This window comes from Sphaeramia orbicularis, chromosome 12 (assembly GCF_902148855.1).
Source record: "Sphaeramia orbicularis chromosome 12, fSphaOr1.1, whole genome shotgun sequence".
Lineage (NCBI taxonomy): Eukaryota > Metazoa > Chordata > Actinopteri > Kurtiformes > Apogonidae > Sphaeramia > Sphaeramia orbicularis.
In genome coordinates, this window is record NC_043968.1 from 4,677,175 (window position 1) to 4,697,783 (window position 20,609).

The following is a 20,609-nucleotide window of genomic DNA, read 5'->3' on the forward strand; positions in this document are numbered from 1 at the left end:
TTATTTTTTGCACTAAAACAAAGTAAAAATTGAAGTTGTCATTATTTATAGACATAATGTATTTTTTTCCCACTTTAACCTCCTAAGACTCAAGACATGTCAGCAGTACCAGCTTTTTTTGTTTTTTATTCAATCAGTGCCTTTATTGGAAACATCATGATGCAACAGTTTGTTCAGATGCAGTTTTTGAAATTTTTATGGAATGTTCTTCGTGGTGGACAGTTTTCTTTTCTTTTTTTTTGTATAAAGTTGTGAAACTCTTGTCCACAAATATGGACGGTGGGTCTTAGGAGGTTAAACCAAAAACAACATTTGGAGTCATTATTTTCAGGGAAGGCAGGTTTATTTACGTAGCACATTTCATGTACAAGACAATTCAAAGTGCTTTACATAAGTCATTAAAAGCATTACAGCAGGGAAGCAATAAAAAGAATAGGCATGAGAAAAAAAAAGAAAAGAAAAAAACCCAAAACAAAACAGATAAATAGATAAAACAGATAAAAACTTTGAGCTTAAAAGAAACAGTGCAGATCTGAACTGATGAATAAAAACTCTATTCAGTTTATTTATAATTAACAATTTATCTATTCTGTTCATTTATAGATTATTATGCTGTTATTTCACTTGCAAATTCATCCCATGCGCTGGATTAGAACCTTTGGCGGCCCGGTTTTGGCCCGCACGTTCAACACCTGCGTATTGGATTAAAACAATATCGTAAAAAGCTCTGAATGTCGGGCCCGACAGTTGACGAGGCAAATGATTGGTCGATCCCCGTATGTGGATACAAACTCATCAACATCAATTTCTATATTGTCACTGACGGATGCAGGCCTGTATCTGTTGACAGCAGCAGCTTTTCTGAGGTCCAGGGAATGGGTGAGTTAGGATCTACCCCACACAGCGAGTGAGAGGTTTTCTGCCTGCACTGTGTTCAACTGAGGCTTCACCGCCTGCCTGCTGTTGTCCTAACCAAACCACTACTGACCGCAGCGTCAGTGTCAGGCCTGCTTTTGAGAAGCACATGCAGAAAAAAAAAAAACCTGCTTGACTGCAATATAAAGAGGGAGGGAAGCGGTTTTGGCAAGAACAGGTTTTGGTTCTTTGCCAAAGACTCTCGCTGCTCCAAGCGTATGTAGTTCTCTGAGTGTGAGTTAATACAATACCATCCACCACCGAGCCTGTACGCACTTTAGCATCTGTACTAGGGCTGTCAAACTCATGTTAGTTCAGTTCCACATTCAGCTAAATTTGGCCGAACCAGTAAAATAATAACATAATAATACATAAATAATGTCAACTCCAAACTTTTGTCTATGTTTAAGAGCGAAAAAAGTAAATTTACATTATGAAAAGGTTTACATCTACAAACTATCCGTTCAAAAGATATGAATAACATGAACAAACTGAAAAAAAGTGTCATTTTAACAATATTCTGCCTCAGTTTATCATTTACACATGTACATTATGACTTACAAATACACAAAACATTTAATAACAGGCGGAATATTGTTAAAATTGTACTGACTTCTCTTAAGAAATTTCAGGTTGTTCATATTTGTTCAGGTGATTCACTTTTTTTGTGAAATTATGCTTTGTTTTTGCTTTTTTTGCCAAATTAAACTGATTTTATTCTTCTTACTTTTTTTTTTAAACAATATCTTTATTGAACTTTATATTACACAATAATTAACAATATACTCAACATAAAGCAAACAATAAGCAACATATTCCCCCCAAATAAATAAATGAATGAAAGCAAAAAAAAAAAAGAAAAAAGAAAAATAAAATAAATAAGCATAAATAAACAGCATACAGCTGCATAAATCAGCACCATTGTCAAAATAATTGGTCTCATAACATGTGAGAAACTCAGTTACAGGTGACCATATTTCCACAGAATCCCCTCCCCTTCCTCTAACGATAGAAGTGAGTCGTTCCAGTACAATACAAGATGCCATCTCCCTCACCCTCATATGTAATTAATCTTTGTTTTAGTGTAAATACATGAAAATATTTACATTTACGAAGAGAAAAATTTGCATTTGTCCTTATTTATATGTTCTTATGATAGTATTTGACAGAATCCTGCCCACTGGAGACTGAACTGGTCTGAATGTGGAACCTGAACTAAAAGGATTGTTCATATCTTCGGTGTAATTTTTGCATTTCATAAATTAATCCCAGGGCCGGACTGGACCCTTTGGTGGGCCAGATTTGGTCCCCGGGATGCATGTTTGACACCTGTGGTCTATATAGACAGGGAGAGATGCGATTTTTTTTTTTTTTCTTCTAGTCCTCAAACCAGGTTGAATAAAGCTTGTGTCGGTGCTTTGAGATACAGTAGCATAAAAAGTTATTAAACCATCCAAAGTCATCAGAAACACTGGTTCTGTAATCCAGTCCTAACTCCTGTGTGTGTCATGTGACTAAAACAGACAGAACAGAAAACATGGAATGAATAAAGCACTGTTTGTGTCAGAACAATGACACAGATACTGATGGAAGAACTGAAGGGATTTGGGTTTTTATCCAGAAAACATGTTCAATGGACAGATATCAGCTGTGAAATTCAACTACTATGAGACTTTTTTGTTGGTATCATTATATTTGTCCAAACAAATGCACCTTTAGCTGGACCAGGCATTAAAATGAACATGACACTGAAGAAAATAAGGGGTGGTCTAATAATTTTTTTTTCTGCGACTATATTTTCTCTTTTTTTTAATTTTATGTTTGTTGAAAACGGTGACAGAATATCTCCAATATTACCATTCATACAGATGTTATCTATTCGAGTCCTTTTCGTAATTCCTATTTTATACATACAAAAGTGTAAAAAAACCCAAAAAACGAACATATGAACTGGGTGCTTACAGTTTTAGTATTTCTCTCTTAAAAACAATCATAGTGTTACAATACCTCTGGGTTCTTTAAATATGACACTTGTTTACGCAGAAAAACATAAAGCAAGGAATAAATACAAGGAGATTTTTTTTAAAAAAAAGAGGACATTTTTAGAGGAGTGATACACATTCTGAGCGGCTAAAGGATACAGCCTTGATCCATTTGTCCAAATTAGAATCAAATGTATGCCTCTGGATTCAGATAGAGTAAGTCATTTTTTGCACAGTGCATATATTTTCGTGTTTAGTCCAGAAAACTGCCTGTGTAACGCCACTGGCACTGTGTTGTTCCTTGTATATGCTGTATCTCCACTCCCTCTAGGCACATGGTGCTAACCCGGTTCCCTACGCTTACCGGCCTGGTTAGTACCCCTCCCATGCTGCACCCCTGCTTCAGCCTGGCCAGCTCTGCTTCCTGTGACGCGTTCACAGAGCAGCAGACTAGCTTCATGGAACCCGGTCCTTGCAGCACACAGGCCAGAAGCAGTCTGGGTAAGAAGCGCAGAGACATTTTCCAGCAACGGCGGTCGGAGTCAGCACATGCGTAGCCATAGCAACCATAGATAGGAGTTTACGATGATCTGAATTAGTTGGATAGTTCCTGATATAGAGGGTAGGTTTTTGTCGTTAACCCATAAAGTCCCAAACATCCAACACAGGCCAAAAGCATCCACTGATCTGAACTGTTTAACACCTGTTCATTCACTAATCCAATCAATACATGTCAATATTTGGTGTAAAACACAGTTTTTCATCTTTTCATGGTCATCAGATATGACCCATTTGGACGTTCAGAGGCTCCGTAGTTGCCATGGAAACACTGTCATCTTCTACAACATTGATTCACCAGTCAAACCCATGGAGTTAAAATATAAATTACAGTGGACGGAGACGCTTTGTTTATGTTCAGTTAAAGATGTATTTGACTGAAAAAGTCACTTTTACTTCAGTTTTTTTCTGTTTTTGATATAATAACCCTCAACTCTAATCTGAAAAAAAAAAAAAAAAATTGTCGTGTGTAATTTTCGTGTCCTTTTTCTGTTTTACATGCAGATTTTTGTATTTTAAAAAAAAAAAAATATAAAATAATATATATATATATATATATATATATATATATATATATATATATATATAAATATAAATGTGTTTCTCTTTTATCTCAGTAAGTATTTGTTTTTGAAATAGACCCAAAGTGCTTCCGAACTTGCTTCATAACACTAGTCTATATCTGGTTTGAATTTTTAGCCCCCATGTCCCGTTTTTAGGACCAGTTTCATAGAAGCACCCATATGTATATATGTTTTTTGATTCTTTCTACTTGACACCATGTATTGTGTAGCTTAAGCTGTAAAGCAGGCGGGCATTAATAAGCCTTTTTCAGTCAAATTGTATTATTTCCCTCTTCTTCTGTTGTTTGAAAAGCATATATGACTGAAAATAAACTAACACCTTCATGATCAGTGAACTGAATACAGGAAAGTGCCTGATTTATGCTGAATATTATAATAAATGTTGATGAATGACTAAAAAAGGTCAGATATAGAGAAAATGTCATTTGGAAACTGACACATAAGTAGAGCTGGGCCTTTATGGGTTAATGTTCATGGACGTCAGTTTAGTGTTTGACAAACTTTATCATCATGCTGGTTTCAGATTAAAAGTGCTATTAAAGCCGTTCATGTGAGAAAACGCCATCAAACACGGCCCCCCCCCCTCCCTCAGTGGGAGCTGTATGACCCATGCATGGCCTTACACTGTACGTCGGCCTATTTGTCACAACAGACCTGCCGCTCAAAACAGCATGCGTTTTGTCTTGCTATCAGATAAATATCCTATTGGAACTCAAATGCATGCGTGGCACAGTTTGCACACTCACATGCTTGTACGGCACCATTTTGTATGTTTTTTGAAGCATTTCCTGAGATAAATAGAAACGGATGTACTAGATTGAATGGGGTTTTCTAGCTGATAGACTGATAAAGCAGGAGCTAGGACAAAAAAAGGACATCTCTATTATTTGTATTATGTCATTTCATTGATACATTTATTGAACAGGGACTCTGCACAGATGATGCATCTGATACGTAATTCAAGATAATGAATTATTATACTACACAATGCAAATATGAAGATTTCAAAATGGAGCTGTGGGCTTGTTTTTTGTTTTTCTGTTTTGTTTTGTTTTTGTGTACTTTTCTTTTTTTTTTTCCTCAATCACCAGAGCGGACACAAATGTTTGTCACCAGTCGCTTACTAGAAATGGGATTCACTATGAGACATATCTACTGGGCCATGGAGGCAGCAGGTACTGCTTTGTGGAATCATCTGAATGTATGTTTTGCTTCGTGTGCTTCTTATTTTAATCATTTGTCGTTTTTATCACTGTGTGCTGCAGCTTCAACGTAGTATTTAGGAATGCAGATGAGTATTGTTTGTGAAAGATGGAAGTGATTATGTTTATTTACTTTAAAGCTCTTTCAGTTTAAGGATTAACATACTGCTGTTATGCTGGATGAAAGTACAGAGCTCCAGTGTGTCCAAAACATTTTTTATTCATGATTTGAGTTCTTGAACGTAGCATTCCAAATGCATTACAGCTACTTTAGAGCCAGCATCCACAGACACACACTACAAGGTTAACTGGAGAATCTAAATTGCCGATAGGTGTGAATGTGAGAGTGATTGGTTGTTCGTCTCTGTATGTCCAGGTCATTTTGGAAAATGAGAATCAGCTCTCAACTAACTTACCTGGTTAAATAAAGGTTAAATTAACCCATAAAGACACAAACAAGCTAAACCATCTACTGATGTAAAGTGGTTAATGCCTTTTAATCTATTAATTCTATCAATAGATGTAAATAATTGAGGTAAAAGGCAGTTTTTCGTCTTTTCATGGACATGAGATATGACCCATTTGGATGTTCAGAGGCTCTGTAGTTACCATGGAAACACTGTCATTTTCTACAAAATTGATTCATCAGTAAAACCCTTGGAGTTGGATCAACGACAGTGGATGGAGATACTTAGTTTTACATTTAGTTAATGGCAGATTTGCTGAAAAAGTATCTTTTTCTTCAATTTTCTCTTTTCTTTTTTCTTTTGTTTTAATAACCTTTGAATTCCCTCAGAAATGTAATGAACATTTACATGATCAGTGAATTAAATACAGAAAAATACACAATTTACACTGAAAAAAGTCAAAACAAAGAGGATAATATCACATCCAATGGTGATAAATCACTTAAGAAAGGTTAAATAGAGAGAAAAATTCATTTGGGAAGTGACACAAAGTAGCACTGGGTCTGTATGGGTTAAAAAAACACAATCTTCACCTGGTAAAGTCAAACCAGTATTTTTGGCATCATAAATACTGCTCACATTGACACCTTGCATCAGTAGACACTACATGTCCTCAGCACCACCTTTTTTTTTACTCATTTAAATCTAATTTTCCTTCCCGTACTTTGCCCCAAACGTTACACCCCCTCTTCCCAGATGTGTGAGCCTGACCTTCAGCCCCATGCAGCAGCAGCATGATCATCTGGTGGTGTTGTCGCACTTGATTTGAGTAAAGCAGCGCTCCGTGATCCGTCTGTTCTGTTTGAACTCTGACACTTCCCCTTCCCTGTGGTCCCTCCCAGACGTAGCAGGTGACTTGGACTCTCAGACCATCGAGGTGTTGGCCAGCTGGATGTTAGAGCACCCGCTGACGGAGGAACAGCAGAGCGCCGATTCGCCCAGACCGGAGGGCGCCCCCGACACCCCGTCCCCAGATGGACCCGAGACAGTTCAGTGTCCTGAACGCCCCACCAGTCAGACCAATGAGAGGTCAGGAAGAGGGCTGGAAGAAAGGATCGGTTCTGCAATATATCGCGATATTTCATTTCACAATACTGTATCGATTAGGGCTGTGTATTGGCAAGAATCTGGCGATATGATACAAATCACAATACTAGGATCACGATACGATATATCACGATACTGTTAAAAAGGCAATTTTTTGTTTGTTTCTTTTTTTAAATGATTATGTCCTGGAAGAATTGAATTCCAGCAGAAATCTGCACAAATCCTAAACACATTTGTATTTGATCCCAACAGGATCTAATGTTCTATCAGCAAATGTTCCAACTGTGTTCAAACTGAAATTCTGTTTTCCAGACATTCCAGTTTCAGATCCTGTTCAAATGTTCAGATTCTATTAGTTCACAACTAACATCAGAACAGGATTTGAGTTCAATCCCAACAAAGGAACCAACATCTGCCTCTCAGACAGAAAAAAGTGCTTTTAGGAGGATTCAAATAACCATTATTCATAAAACAGTGTTAAATAATAATAAATAAAATATAAACAATAAAGAAAGCTGAGAAAAAAAATGAACCTCTGCCATATCTGCATTTGAATAAATACCAAAAAATATTGATGCAGTACTTTTTAATATTGATACAGTATTGTGAAATGAAATATCACAATATATTGCAGAATCGATATTATCTAACAGCCCTGTTATTGATATTAAAAAGTACTGTGTCAATATTTTTAAGTATTTATTCAAATACAGATATTGTGGTGGTTCATTCTTGTTTTTTGTTTTTCTTTTATTTATTATTATTTAACACTCTTCTATTAAATAATGTTCATTCCTTTGTTGGTATCGCACAAAAATCCTGTTCTGATGTTAGTTGTGAACTAATAGAATCTGAACATTTGAACAGGATCTGAAACTGGAATGTCTGGAAAACAGAATTTCAGTTTGAACACAGTTGGAACATTTGCTGATAGAACATTAGATCCTGTTGGGATCAAATACAAATGTGTTTAATATTTGTGCAGATTTCTGCTGGAATTCAATTCTTCAAGGGAATAATGATTTTAAAAAAAAGAAACAAACAAAAAATTGGCTTTTTAACAGTATCATGATATATTGTGATATATCATACTGTGATCCTAGTATTGTGATTTGTATCGTATTGTCAGATTCTTGCCGATAGACACCTCTAGTCAGGAATCTGAGGAACACCTTCATCGTCGTTTACTCATGGTAGTATTCTTATGGTACTGTTGTTACAAAATTAGCTGACAGTCGACATGTATTTGTTTTCTGTTTTTTTTAAAACAGCCTTTTGCCAGGACTAGACTGGATAGAGAGGGAGAACTTCTTGGATGTCCACTTGACCAGGAATCGACCACCTCCGGCGAGACGACGGCGCTCAGGACCAACTCAGAGAACGTCCTTTCGAAGGGCAGGTCAGTCACAGCAGCAGATATTAACCCTTTAGAGTTCACTCATAGAAATACTCAACCTTAGTCTGTTATTGGAGGACATAACAAGACTTTAGTACTTTGGTGAAATTTTTCAAAAAAAATGTGATTGTCATAGAAAATCAAGGCCAATGAAGTTACCGTATTTGGTTCCTTGCCCATATGTGGCAAAGAAATAACAAAAATACAAAGAATATATATAAAAAAATACAAGAAAAACACATGTAAGATGAAAGGAACATGTATTTTAGAACACTAGCAGCATTGTACCCGTGGCGCCATAAAGTACCCGTGGTGCCAGAACGCCCTCCTGTGGTGCGACAGCGGCATTGCACCCAAACACCCTCCCATGTGCCGTGCTGCGACATCGATGGGATGGACACGGGGCGGGGCCAAAACGTGCATTATATAGTAGGATTAGACCCCCATGAGTGCTGGTCCAGACCCCTGTCCACATCCACATGACCCCTTTAACATCATTCCTAACAGTAGTTCCATTAGAGGTGGACCTGACAGACCCTGAAGACCACATTGGACCTGACAGACCCTGGGGACCACATTGGACCTGACAGACCCTGAAGACCACATTGGACCTGACAGACCCTGGGGACCACATTGGACCTGACAGACCCTGGGGACCACATTGGACCTGACAGACCCTGGAGACCACATTGGACCTGACAGACCCTGGGGACCACATTGGACCTGACAGACCCTGGAGACCACATTGGACCTGACAGACCCTGGAGACCACATTGGACCTGACAGACCCTGGGGACCACATTGGACCTGACAGACCCTGGGGACCACATTGGACCTGACAGACCCTGGAGACCACATTGGACCTGACAGACCCTGGAGACCACATTGGACCTGACAGACCCTGGAGACCACATTGGACCTGACAGACCCTGGAGACCACATTGGACCTGAGTCTGGGGACTCACTGTCCTCACTGGAACTGTTGCTCTCACTGTTTTGTAATGCATGTGGAAAATTACCAAAAATAGTCACTTGCCCGATAAAGGGTTAATGAGAGTCTTCAGACATGTCATAAAACATAATTAAATGCTCTTAACTGTAAAATGCTTTTTATTATCATTTTTACTGGGTTTTTCAATGACATTATCAAATAATGTTGATTCGACATCTTCTCGTCCATCATGAAACACAGAAATATGAGACTGAACCCACAAACACCCAGTGCTACTTTTGGGTCTGTTCCCAAAACATTTTCCTCTACATTAAACTTTTCTTCAGTGATTTAACACCATTGATTGTAATATTATCCTGCTAATTTTGTGTGGGTTTCTGTTCAGTGTAAATCATGTATTTTCCTATATTCAGTTTCCTGATCATGTAGATAATTGTAAAAGCTCAGATTAAAGTTGAGGGTTATTACCGTACTTTCCGGTCGATAAGCCGCTACTTTTTTCCACACACTGTGAACCCGTGGCTCTAAGATGATGCGGCTAATTTATGTTTTCTGGGCTAACGATTGATCCGGCTGATGAAGAAGGAAATAGAGCTGCTGCATGTAAGCTTGGCATTAATGAAGCGATGGTGAGACGTTGGAGACGGGGTGGGTGTGGCTTATAGTCTGTAAAGTAGGGTATATCAAAAACTGAGAAAACTGAAGAAAAAGTGACTTTTTCAGCAAATATATCATGAACTGAACGTAAAAACAAGTGTGTCCATCCTCTGTTATTAATCCAACTCCATGGGTTTTACTGGTGAATCACTGTTGGAGAACAGAGGGGTCTCCAGTGGGCCAGACCAGTGAAATAATAACCTAGAAATAGTAAGAACTGTACATTTTTGGCAGTGTTTAAGTGCAAAAAACTTTTTTACATTTAGAAACTATCCTTTTACAAAAATGTGAATAACTTGAAAAACCTGAAATTTCTTTAAAAATAAGTGCATTTTTATCATATGACTATTTACAAATAACAGACTATTAATGCAGCTGTTATGCATCAGACTGTAGTCTTTATTTAAATTCCTTTTTCTTTTATATGATCAAAGTCAGTCGAAGTGTGTGCCCCCTTTTCTTTTTCTTTTATTTTGTTCATTTATTTTTCCTTCTCTACGAGCCTTTGGGTGTGACGTTTGTGTGTGTTGTTCTGCCTTGGACTAGTTCTTTTATCTTCTGTTGATGTAGATGCCTATTTGCAAACTGAAAAATAAAGTCTTTAAAAAAATAAATAAATAAGTGGAATTTTAACAATATTATACCTGAACTTATCATTTATACATGTGCGTTATATGTAGATCACAGTGTCTCTACAAAGGCAAAAACATTTAGTAACACATACAGTATTGTTGGAATTTGGAGTTTGGACCTAAAATGAGTTTGACATACTTGACTGGTGATATCTTTAGTGTAATTTTTTGCACAAATTCATCCTGCGGGCCAGATTGGAACCTTTAGCTGGCCAGTTTTGGCCTGCGGGCCATATGTTTGACACCCGTACTGCAGAAGATGACGGTGGTTCCACGTTCACTATGAAGCCTCTGAAAGTCGGATCTGATAACTATGAAAAGATGACAAGCTTGGTTTTTTTTAATAACAAAACAGCAAAACGCTCAAAGCCTTCCACCTCAAAATTCACTCATTAACATGTACTGTGCACTTTTTTTTTTTTTCCTCAGATTTGCCGTCCCCCAGCCCCCTCCCACAGCTGTACCCACAGCACACAGGTGTGGGTGAATGGCCAGAGCAGGTGGAGTTTCATCCCTACTCCGCAGAAGAAGAGTCAGAACTGGGCTACATGGACGACCCATACCATGAAGAAAGTTATGAGGACCTGCTCACCCCGTCCTTTTTCAGCTTGGAGAGAGACACGCTGCAGATAGTTGAGGTGACACACACACACACACACACAAACAAACAATTACACAGGGGAAAAAAAAGAATGAAAAGTATGATATAACTGAAATAATAATCTAAAGTAAAATAATGGAAATATAAATCAAATGATATACAGCCTTATATTTTTTTGTTAAATTAGAGTCCTTTTCAGGTGCTTTTTAAATAACAATAAAGAAGATGTTGATTGAAGTGCAGGTTGTAGATTATTCCAAAAATGTGGTCCACCGATATTTTAGAGAACTAGCGGCATTGTACCCGTGGTGCCATTGTACGAGAGCATGAGAGGCTAAAATCTCCCAGCATACCTCACAACATTTGAATACGGACATAAAATTGTGCCTAGTAGATAGTCAGGTCATGTTTCTGTTCATTTGGTGAGTTTGGTGGCGATGGGGCATGTGAAGGCTGGGGAAAACCCGTACAAACGCCCTCCTGTGATGGAACATTAGGACATGGATCAGACGGACACAGAACGTGGATTATATAGTAGGATACTGACAGACAGAAGTTGGGCAGTACGGAAGATAACATTTGCTGGAGTATCGTGTAGGATAATTGTGAATAACAGAAGACAACATAAAGACAAAAAATGCATGTTTTTGTCACATTGTTTTAGGTGATTCTTATCCCCTCCTTCTTCATGTGAGACAGGTGAGGCGGTGCCCCAGCGCCCTCTACTGACGAGCCGCCACTGAGCCTTCTCATTCACATGGGGGGGGGCTATTTCAGGAAAATGTTCAGATTCAACTTTAGCCCAGATTTTCTAATGCTCCCATTTCTTGGGAATACAAAAATGTGAAAAAAAATTCAAATCAACCCCCCCCCCCCAAAAAAAAACAAAAAAACCAAAACTTTTTCAACCCTGAAAACATGGGGTTTGTGTCAACTTTCTTCACTTTTGATAAAGTTCAGTGTGTCAGCCTGCTCATGCTGGGCCCTTACCTGTTTTTTTTGTGACATGTCATGTCTTCAGAGTGTTTTGCGCTACAAAAGGTCAAAGGTCACCCAAATGGTCCAAATGCATATTTGATGGAACTCAGCTGTTCATGTGGGTTCTTCCAAATGTTGGGCTCAGGTTCTCTCCTCAGAACACATCTACTGACCACAAACAACTGACATTCAATCAGACCCATTCAACACAACTGTTTCCTCATGTATTCTGCACAGACATGAAAACAGAACAGACGGCAGTTTGACAGCACTGACAGTTACATGAACCTGTCCTGTGGGTGCAGAGGACAGACCTGGAGCCACAGACACAAGGACCTGGGTTCAGTTCAACACCAGGACATGGGGGTGGAGCCTGTAGTCCATGGGGGTGGAGCCTGTAGTCCATGGGGGTGGAGCCTTTAGTCCATGGGGGTGGGGCCTTTAGGCCATGGGGGTGGGACCTTTAGTCCATGGGGGTGGGGCCTTTCTGTGTGCAGTTTCCATCTTCTCCCTGTGTCTGTGTGGGTTCTCTCTGGTCCTCTGGCTCCTCCCACCATCCAAACACATGCTCTGATAGGTTCATGGGTTCATCTAAATCCCCCATAGGTGTGAATGTGACAGTGTGTTTGTCTGTATATGTTCAGTCTGTGATAAACTGGTCACATGTCCAGGGTGAACCCCGCCTTCACCTGTAAGTAGCTGGGATAGGCTCCGCCCCTGTGACCCTAGTGAGGATAAAGCAGGTTCAGAAAATGAATGAATGAATGAAGTGTTAGTTCTTCCCTCCTAAATGTGTGCTAGTGTTTCCTGCCACTCAAATGTTCTGTCCATGTTTGAATCTGTAGTCTGTACTGTGTCTGTAAAGGGCCAGAGGGGGGGGGGGATCCCACCAGGAAACCAGAGGGAACAGAACTGAGGACAGATTTGATCAAATGTCAGAATGGTATGAATTTTGGAAAAAACTAGTCATTTTGGTGACCTTTAACCTCCACCATGACCTTGACATCAGACTGTTCCTAGTCCACAGTACTGTGTCCGTACAGTCTGTCACTGACAGGATCATGAACTGTCCCAACACTCTTCTTGTAGGCTGGAGAAGAACACAGTCAAATGGTGAAGTGTGAGCTGTGTAATACTCTCACCCTGCAATTCAACAATCACATCAAGCGCAGACACCCAGGATGCGGTCAGAGCGCTGCACGTAAGGGCTACGACAGCACCGGCGCCTACGTGGACGTGTGGTTCAAAGGGGAGTGCGGCTCCAACTTCCCCTTCTACCTCCTGTGCACCTCCTGCAGGGAAAAGTATCTGGCTGCAAATCTGAGCGACTCACATTCCAAACACGAAAGGTAATTCTGTCTGTTACTCTCAAATTGCTCTTGTGAATGCGAGAAATGCGCTTCGTATGTTTTTAAAAATAATCTTTTTATTGGTTTTTCAGATTTTAGGAACATGAACAATAGAAAGCGCAACCAATGACAAAACGTACAAAAAGAGAAAGAAAACCCCACCGCAAATTACCAAGCACTGCCATAAATTCAAAAAGATAGATAAGAAAGAAAAAAGATAAATAAATAACAAATAAATTGATTGTTAAAAAAATTATAAATACATATTTCTCGGTATTTGGGTGACTGATGAAAGAACAGGCGCTATTGTCATGATTGTTATATCTCTCTCTAACTGATATTGTACTGGTCTAATTTTCTTTGGTAAAAACAGTTATTTTCCATGTGATTTCCCTTTATGGTATTTCTATTGTATTCCATTTACATGTGCTTTAATTCATAGGCTCCAATGTCAGAGAATCTTCTATTTTGTGGAAAAAATGAAAATATCTAAATAAAAAGTAAAAAAAAAAAAATTAAAATTAAAACGTAAATATATCAGCTTCACTGTCACACATGTTCTGGACACGCCCCAACATCACCACCTGTTGCACTGAAACTTTACAGACTTTGTCTTAGATTTTTAACAGACAGATCCCTCCAGACCCAAAAACTATAATGTTCGATGTGGACCCAACAGGAGTGGACCTGAGTACTGAACAGAGGGTAGTTTGAAGTTTGTGACACTGCTGGGCGGAGGCCTTATTCTGTTCAAGTGGAAGAACAAACATCCTCCAACTCATCAGGCTCTGCTGAAAGATATTATGCAACACTTACATTTGGAGAAAATCTAATTTTTACTAAAGGATCATGGAAAGTTACTTTTTTCAGTCTGGCAGCCCTTTGTAGATTACTTTAATATTAAGTAAGTAGACAGACCTCCTTCCTTCCCTCCCCCTTTTTTTATCCTCCTCAGACCCAGGAAATGTCAGCAGTACCAGCTTTATTTGTTTTTTATCACATCAGTGCCTGTACTGGAAACATCATGATGCAACAGTTTTTTCAGACGCAGTTTTTAGAATTTTTATGGAATGTCCTCTGTGGTGGACAGTTTTCTTTTCTGTTTTTTTTGTGTGTATACAGTTGTGAAACTCTTGTCCACAAATGTGGACAGTGGGTCTTAGGAGTTTAAATGTGTATGTGTTTTAGGGATGTGATGATTACTGGTATAACAATAAACCGCAGTAAAATTCCCGACAGTTAGTATTACCGTTTAAATTCTTATTATCATGATAATCGTGTTTGATTACCGCATTTTGAGAGAGAGAGAGAGAGAGAGAGAGAGGAGAGAGAGAGAGAGAGAGAGAGAGAGAGAGAGAGAGAGAGAGAGAGAGAGGAGAGAGAGAGAGAGAGAGAGAGAGAGAGGAGAGACGAGAGAGAGAGAGAGAGAGAGAGAGAGAATGTCTATCTATCTATCCCTGAAAAAGAAACTCAAACAACTCAAACTTGATCTGGAAAATGGTCAAACAGTGTCCATCAGGTTCCATCTTTAATGCACATTTGTATGTTTGTACGTTTACATGTTAATATTTGAATGTTTCTGCAACAGAAAGTACATTATGCTGTTATTTTATTAGTTTTTGTTTGGTTTTTTTTTCAAAATACAACTTGGTTCAATTATTTCAGTGTGTGTATTAGTACTTTTTGAACATTTTGGGCACATTTCAACAATACCGCAATAATAATGATAACCGTGATAATTTTGGTCACATTAACCGTGATATGAAATTCTTCCGCTTCAGGATTAAAGGTCTTACATCTGACTTGATCGGCCAGTTGGACAGCACATCTGACGGTAGGAACCATTGGTTTCACAGTAAAATGGGACGTAACACAGTGACTTTTGTGACCGTTAAAATGATCTCCTGTTGGTGCTTTGTGCTGCCTAGACGACTGGGAGATGAGTCACCAGAACGAGTGCGACGCGGACAAGCTGACGGGCCTGGAGGACTTCGGGCTGTTACTGAGGCCGCTGGGGCTGACGGAAAAGAAGCTGGTTCCAGACCCCATCACATTCACCGAGCCCGATCCACTGGGAGCACTGGTTTACGTCTCTGCTGACCCGACAAGAGCAGCTGTATCCAAAGGTAGGTTTTTTTTTCACTCAGCAGAGAATCAGGTCTGACACTGCCTTCACGTGCTATCGGGAAGATGATCCTTTCCCCTTGTGAATTCGAAATTACCAGTGTGTAGCGTTCAAGTGCTTTTGTTGTCGTAGTGAAATGAAAAATGGCCGACACACAATTTATCATGACCTGCTACTTTGGTAAAACAGTTTTGGACGTGTTAATTTATCTGCTGTAGCATTTTCAGGGTTCCCACATGTCCTGGAAAACCTGGAAAATGATTGACCAATTTTCCCTTCATAGAAAACAAATGGAAAATGAGAAAAAAAGGTCAGATGTCCTGGAAATGGTTAAGTTATCCTGGAAAATTATTTATCCTGCCGCTGCCTTGTGATCTTATGAAACAGGATTAGAGCCACTGGGAAAAAAAATAAAATAAATAAGGTCCAATATATTTTTTATTATTATTATTATTTTGAGAAAAAAGTCAGAATTCTGACTTTAATCTCACAATTTTGACTTAAATCTAAGAATTCTGACATTTTTCTCAGAATTGGGACTTTAATCTCAGAATTCTGACCTTTTTCTTAGAGTTATGACTTTAATCTAAAAATTCGGACTTTTTCTCAGAATTCTGACTTTAATCTCAGAATTTTGACTTAAATCTAAGAATTCTGACATTTTTCTCAGAATTGGGACTTTAATCTCAGAATTTTGACTTTAATCTCAGAATTCTGAGAAAAAAGTCAGCATTTTACTTTAATCTCAGAATTCTGACTTTTTTCTCAGAATTCTGACTTTTTTCTCAGAATTTTGACTTTAATCTCAGAATTCTAATGAAGTGCTACACTGTAATCTGTAGGTGTGTTTGCATTACTCTATGATACATTTGTCATAATTATTTTTCATAGATAAATTATAGCCATAGGCTGCACATCCAATGTCTGAGTAATAAACATAGAAACAATCTGGGTAAATGCAGGTTACAACTATAGAAAAGAACACTTCCAAAGAATGAGGGGGACGGGGGAATGGATTAGTGTATGACGTGAGAACTTATCTCTGTAGCGGCTGAAAATGTCCTGGAAAAGTCCTGGAAAATAATTTCAGGAAAAGAGTGGGAACCCTGAATTTTTTCATTCATTTATTCATCTTCATTCATCTGTAGTATATTCTGTTTAATTTTTCATTGTTTTGTACATCATTTTTCACTTTGAGGTTCTTCTACTATAGTTCAACGGTGCCTGAGAGGAGAATGAGAAACAAGGGGTTTAAATGTATATTCAGCTGACTACATTATATTTAACACTAGCAGTGTGTATTGGCAAGAATCTGGCGATACGATACAAATGACAATACTAGGATCCCGATACGATATATCACAATATATCATGATACTGTTAAAAAGGCAATTTTTTGTGTTTCTTTTTTTTTAAATGATTATTTCCTTGAAGAATTGAATTCCAGCAGAAATCTGCACAAATACTGAACACATTTTTATCTGATCCCAACAGGATCTAACGTTCTGTCACCAAATGTTCCAACTGTGTTCAAACTGAAATTCTGTTTTCCAGACATTCCAGTTTCAGATCCTGTTCAAATGTTCAGATTCTATTAGTTCACAACTAACATCAGAACAGGATTGGAGTTCAATCCAAACAAAGGAACCAACATTATTGAATAAAAGAGTGTGAAATAAGAAGAAATAAGATATAAACAATAAAGAAAAACAAAAATGAACCCAAGCCATATCTGCATTTGAATAAATACCTAAAAATATCCATACAGTACTTTTTAATATTGATACATTATTGTGAAATGAAATATTGCGATATATTGCAGAAGCGATATTTTCTTACAGCCCTAAATGTTGGTGATTTGTATGATTCAGATCATTTAAAAGGGCCTTTGTGCAGTGGCGCCTCAGTCTTATGAAATGTGATGTGTATGATACAGTATTTGTGGATGATGTCCAACTCTGTGCTGTGTCACTGATCAGTCTGCTGAGTCATGAGCTGATGTTGTCCACTTTGTTAGAATGTGTTGACTTCATAAATTAAAAACCTCTGTGTAATGACTGAAAACGCTGAAGTAGATAGATAGACTTTATTGATCCCAAACTGGGAAATTGTAGTGCAGCAGCTTGACAGCCAGTAAAATACAGAACAGAAGAATAAAATCAAATACAGGAGCAAACACACCACACATAATAAATTAGAAGTATAAAGAAAGAACAGGTAGAAACCTGGACAAACCGGATCAAACAGTCAGGTGTAACAGGGTGCTTCTATGAAACTGCTCCCTTTTTCTTCATACGACAGTAAATCATCCAGTGAAATCTGCTGAAAGTACCAGCTCCACATGTCCTCCACTCTCCTGTGGTGGAGCGTTGAACCCACTCGTGTCACACACCCACACTCTCTCTGTGCTGTTTGGCAGAACATAAATCCATCCTTCCACAGTGGAACTGGCCACAGCATAGTGACTCATCACTCATTTCACTCATTAATCACAGCCGGACAACTCCAGTCCACATTGTCCCAGTCGTCCCAGTTTATCCACTCTGACATTTGGACACCATAAAATCCAAAATAAAACTTCAGTGTATAATTGTGTACAACACCACAGTACAACCCTGTCCTGTCTGTGTCTCATCTGCACTGTAAATATATAGAATAGAATAGAATAGAATAGAATAGAATAGAATAGAATAGAATAGAATAGATCTGTACTGTCACAGGAACGATGTAAATCAGTTAAGCAGCTCCGTTCTGTTTAGCAGCAAAAACATTTAGTGCAAAAAGAGGGGGGAGAAGAGGAGGTGTCCAGGGTGTGAGGGGTCTGTGATTATTTTTCTACAGTCTTGACTACAGTCTATAGAGTTTTATTACTGACTACTGTTATTAATGTCTTATACGGTTTGTCTTTTGCACTATGTTTTTGCATGCACTTTATTCTGTTACTGCCTAGACCAGTGACTGCCCCCATTGTGGGATCAATAAATCTAATCTAATCTAATCTCATCTAATCTAATCTAATCTAATGTAGTCTAATGTAATTTAGTCTAATGTAATCTAATCTAATCTAATGTAGTCTAATGTAATTTAGTCTAATGTAATCTAATCTAATCTAATCTAATCTCATCTCATCTAATCTAATCTAATCTAATGTAATCTAATGTAATTTAGTCTAATGTAATCTAATCTAATCTAATCTAATGTAGCCTAATGTAATCTAGTCTAACGTAATCTACGCTAATCTAATCTAATCAAATCTAGTCAAATTTAATCTAATCTAATCTAATCTAATCTAATCTAATCTTATCTAATGTAATCTAGTCTATTGTAGTCTAATCTAGTCTAATCTAACGTAGTCTAATATAATCTGATCTAATCCAATCTAATCTAACCATGGTTTTCTTCTTCAGGAGTGTAAAGACGTTACAAGAATGAGTTCAGCAACAGCTATTAATGAATGGAAATGTGAATGAAATCAGAACGTCAGTGTTTTCTGTTGTTCTCTCTCTCTCTCTCTCTCTCTCTCTCTCTCTCTCTCTCTCTCTCTCTCTCTCTCTCTCTCTCTCTCTCTCTCCAGGTGTTGCTCTTGTAGAACAGAAAACTTCTCTGAGCCTCGGACAGCAGGCCGTATCGCTGAGGGACTCTCATGACAGACTGAAAGCGTTACGCAGAGTCACGTCCACCGCCCAGATCCTGCTGGCGTACAGCATGGTGATGAAGGCTCTGTCTCAGGCTGCCTCCAGGTAAACTGTTCTACTGATATATACAGGAGCTAAACTGTTCTACTGATATATACAGGAGCTAAACTGTTCTACTGATATATACAGGAGCTAAACTGTTCTACTGATATATACAGGAGCTAAACTGTTCTACTGATATATACAGGAGCTAAACTGTTCTACTGATATATACAGGAGCTAACTGTTCTACTGATATATACAGGAGCTAAACTGTTCTACTGATATATACAGGAGCTAAACTGTTCTACTGATATATACAGGAGCTAAACTGTTCTACTGATATATACAGGAGCTAAACTGTTCTACTGATATATACAGGAGCTAAACTGTTCTACTGATATATACAGGAGCTAAACTGTTCTACTGATATATACAGGAGCTAAACTGTTCTACTGATATATACAGGAGCTAAACTGTTCTACTGATATATACAGGAGGCAAACTGTTCTACTGATATATACAGGAGCTAAACTGTTCTACTGATATATACAGGAGCTAAACTGTTCTACTGATATATACAAGAGCTAAACTGTTCTACTGATATATACAGGAGCTAAACTGTTCTACTGATATATACAAGAGCTAAACTGTTCTACTGATATATACAGGAGCTAAACTGTTCTACTGATATATACAGGAGCTAAACTGTTCTACTGATATATACAGGAGCTAAACTGTTCTACTGATATATACAGGAGCTAAACTGTTCTACTGATATATACAGGAGCTAAACTGTTCTACTGATATATACAAGAGCTAAACTGTTCTACTGATATATACAGGAGCTAAACTGTTCTACTGATATATACAGGAGCTAAACTGTTCTACTGATATATACAGGAGCTAAACTGTTCTACTGATATATACAGGAGCTAAACTGTTCTACTGATATATACAGGAGCTAAACTGTTCTACTGATATATACAGGAGCTAAACTGTTCTACTGATATATACAGGAGCTAAACTGTTCTACTGATATATACAGGAGCTAAACTGTTCTACTGATATATACAGGAGCTAAACTGTTCTACTGATATATACAGGAGCTAAACTGTTCTACTGATATATACAGGAGCTAAACTGTTCTACTGATATATACAGGAGCTAAACTGTTCTACTGATATATACAGGAGCTAAACTGTTCTACTGATATATACAGGAGCTAAACTGTTCTACTGATATATACAGGAGCTAAACTGTTCTACTGATATATACAGGAGCTAAACTGTTCTACTGATATATACAGGAGGCAAACTGTTCTACTGATATATACAGGAGCTAAACTGTTCTACTGATATATACAGGAGCTAAACTGTTCTACTGATATATACAGGAGCTAAACTGTTCTACTGATATATACAGGAGCTAAACTGTTCTACTGATATATACAGGAGCTAAACTGTTCTACTGATATATACAGGAGCTAA

The 20,609-nt window shown here is 38.1% G+C and overlaps 1 protein-coding gene across 1 annotated transcript in view; it reads left to right on the top strand.

Annotated features, from left to right (window-relative positions):
- Positions 1–20,609, top strand: part of LOC115429596 (probable E3 ubiquitin-protein ligase HERC1) — a 132,955-nt gene that overhangs the window by 54,814 nt on the left and 57,532 nt on the right. Inside the window, 9 exon segments of the mRNA XM_030149190.1 lie at positions 3,229–3,398; positions 5,131–5,214; positions 6,551–6,737; positions 8,027–8,154; positions 10,822–11,030; positions 13,061–13,320; positions 15,102–15,154; positions 15,249–15,446; positions 19,020–19,185. Of these exon segments, the coding sequence (XP_030005050.1) occupies positions 3,229–3,398; positions 5,131–5,214; positions 6,551–6,737; positions 8,027–8,154; positions 10,822–11,030; positions 13,061–13,320; positions 15,102–15,154; positions 15,249–15,446; positions 19,020–19,185 (1,455 nt within the window).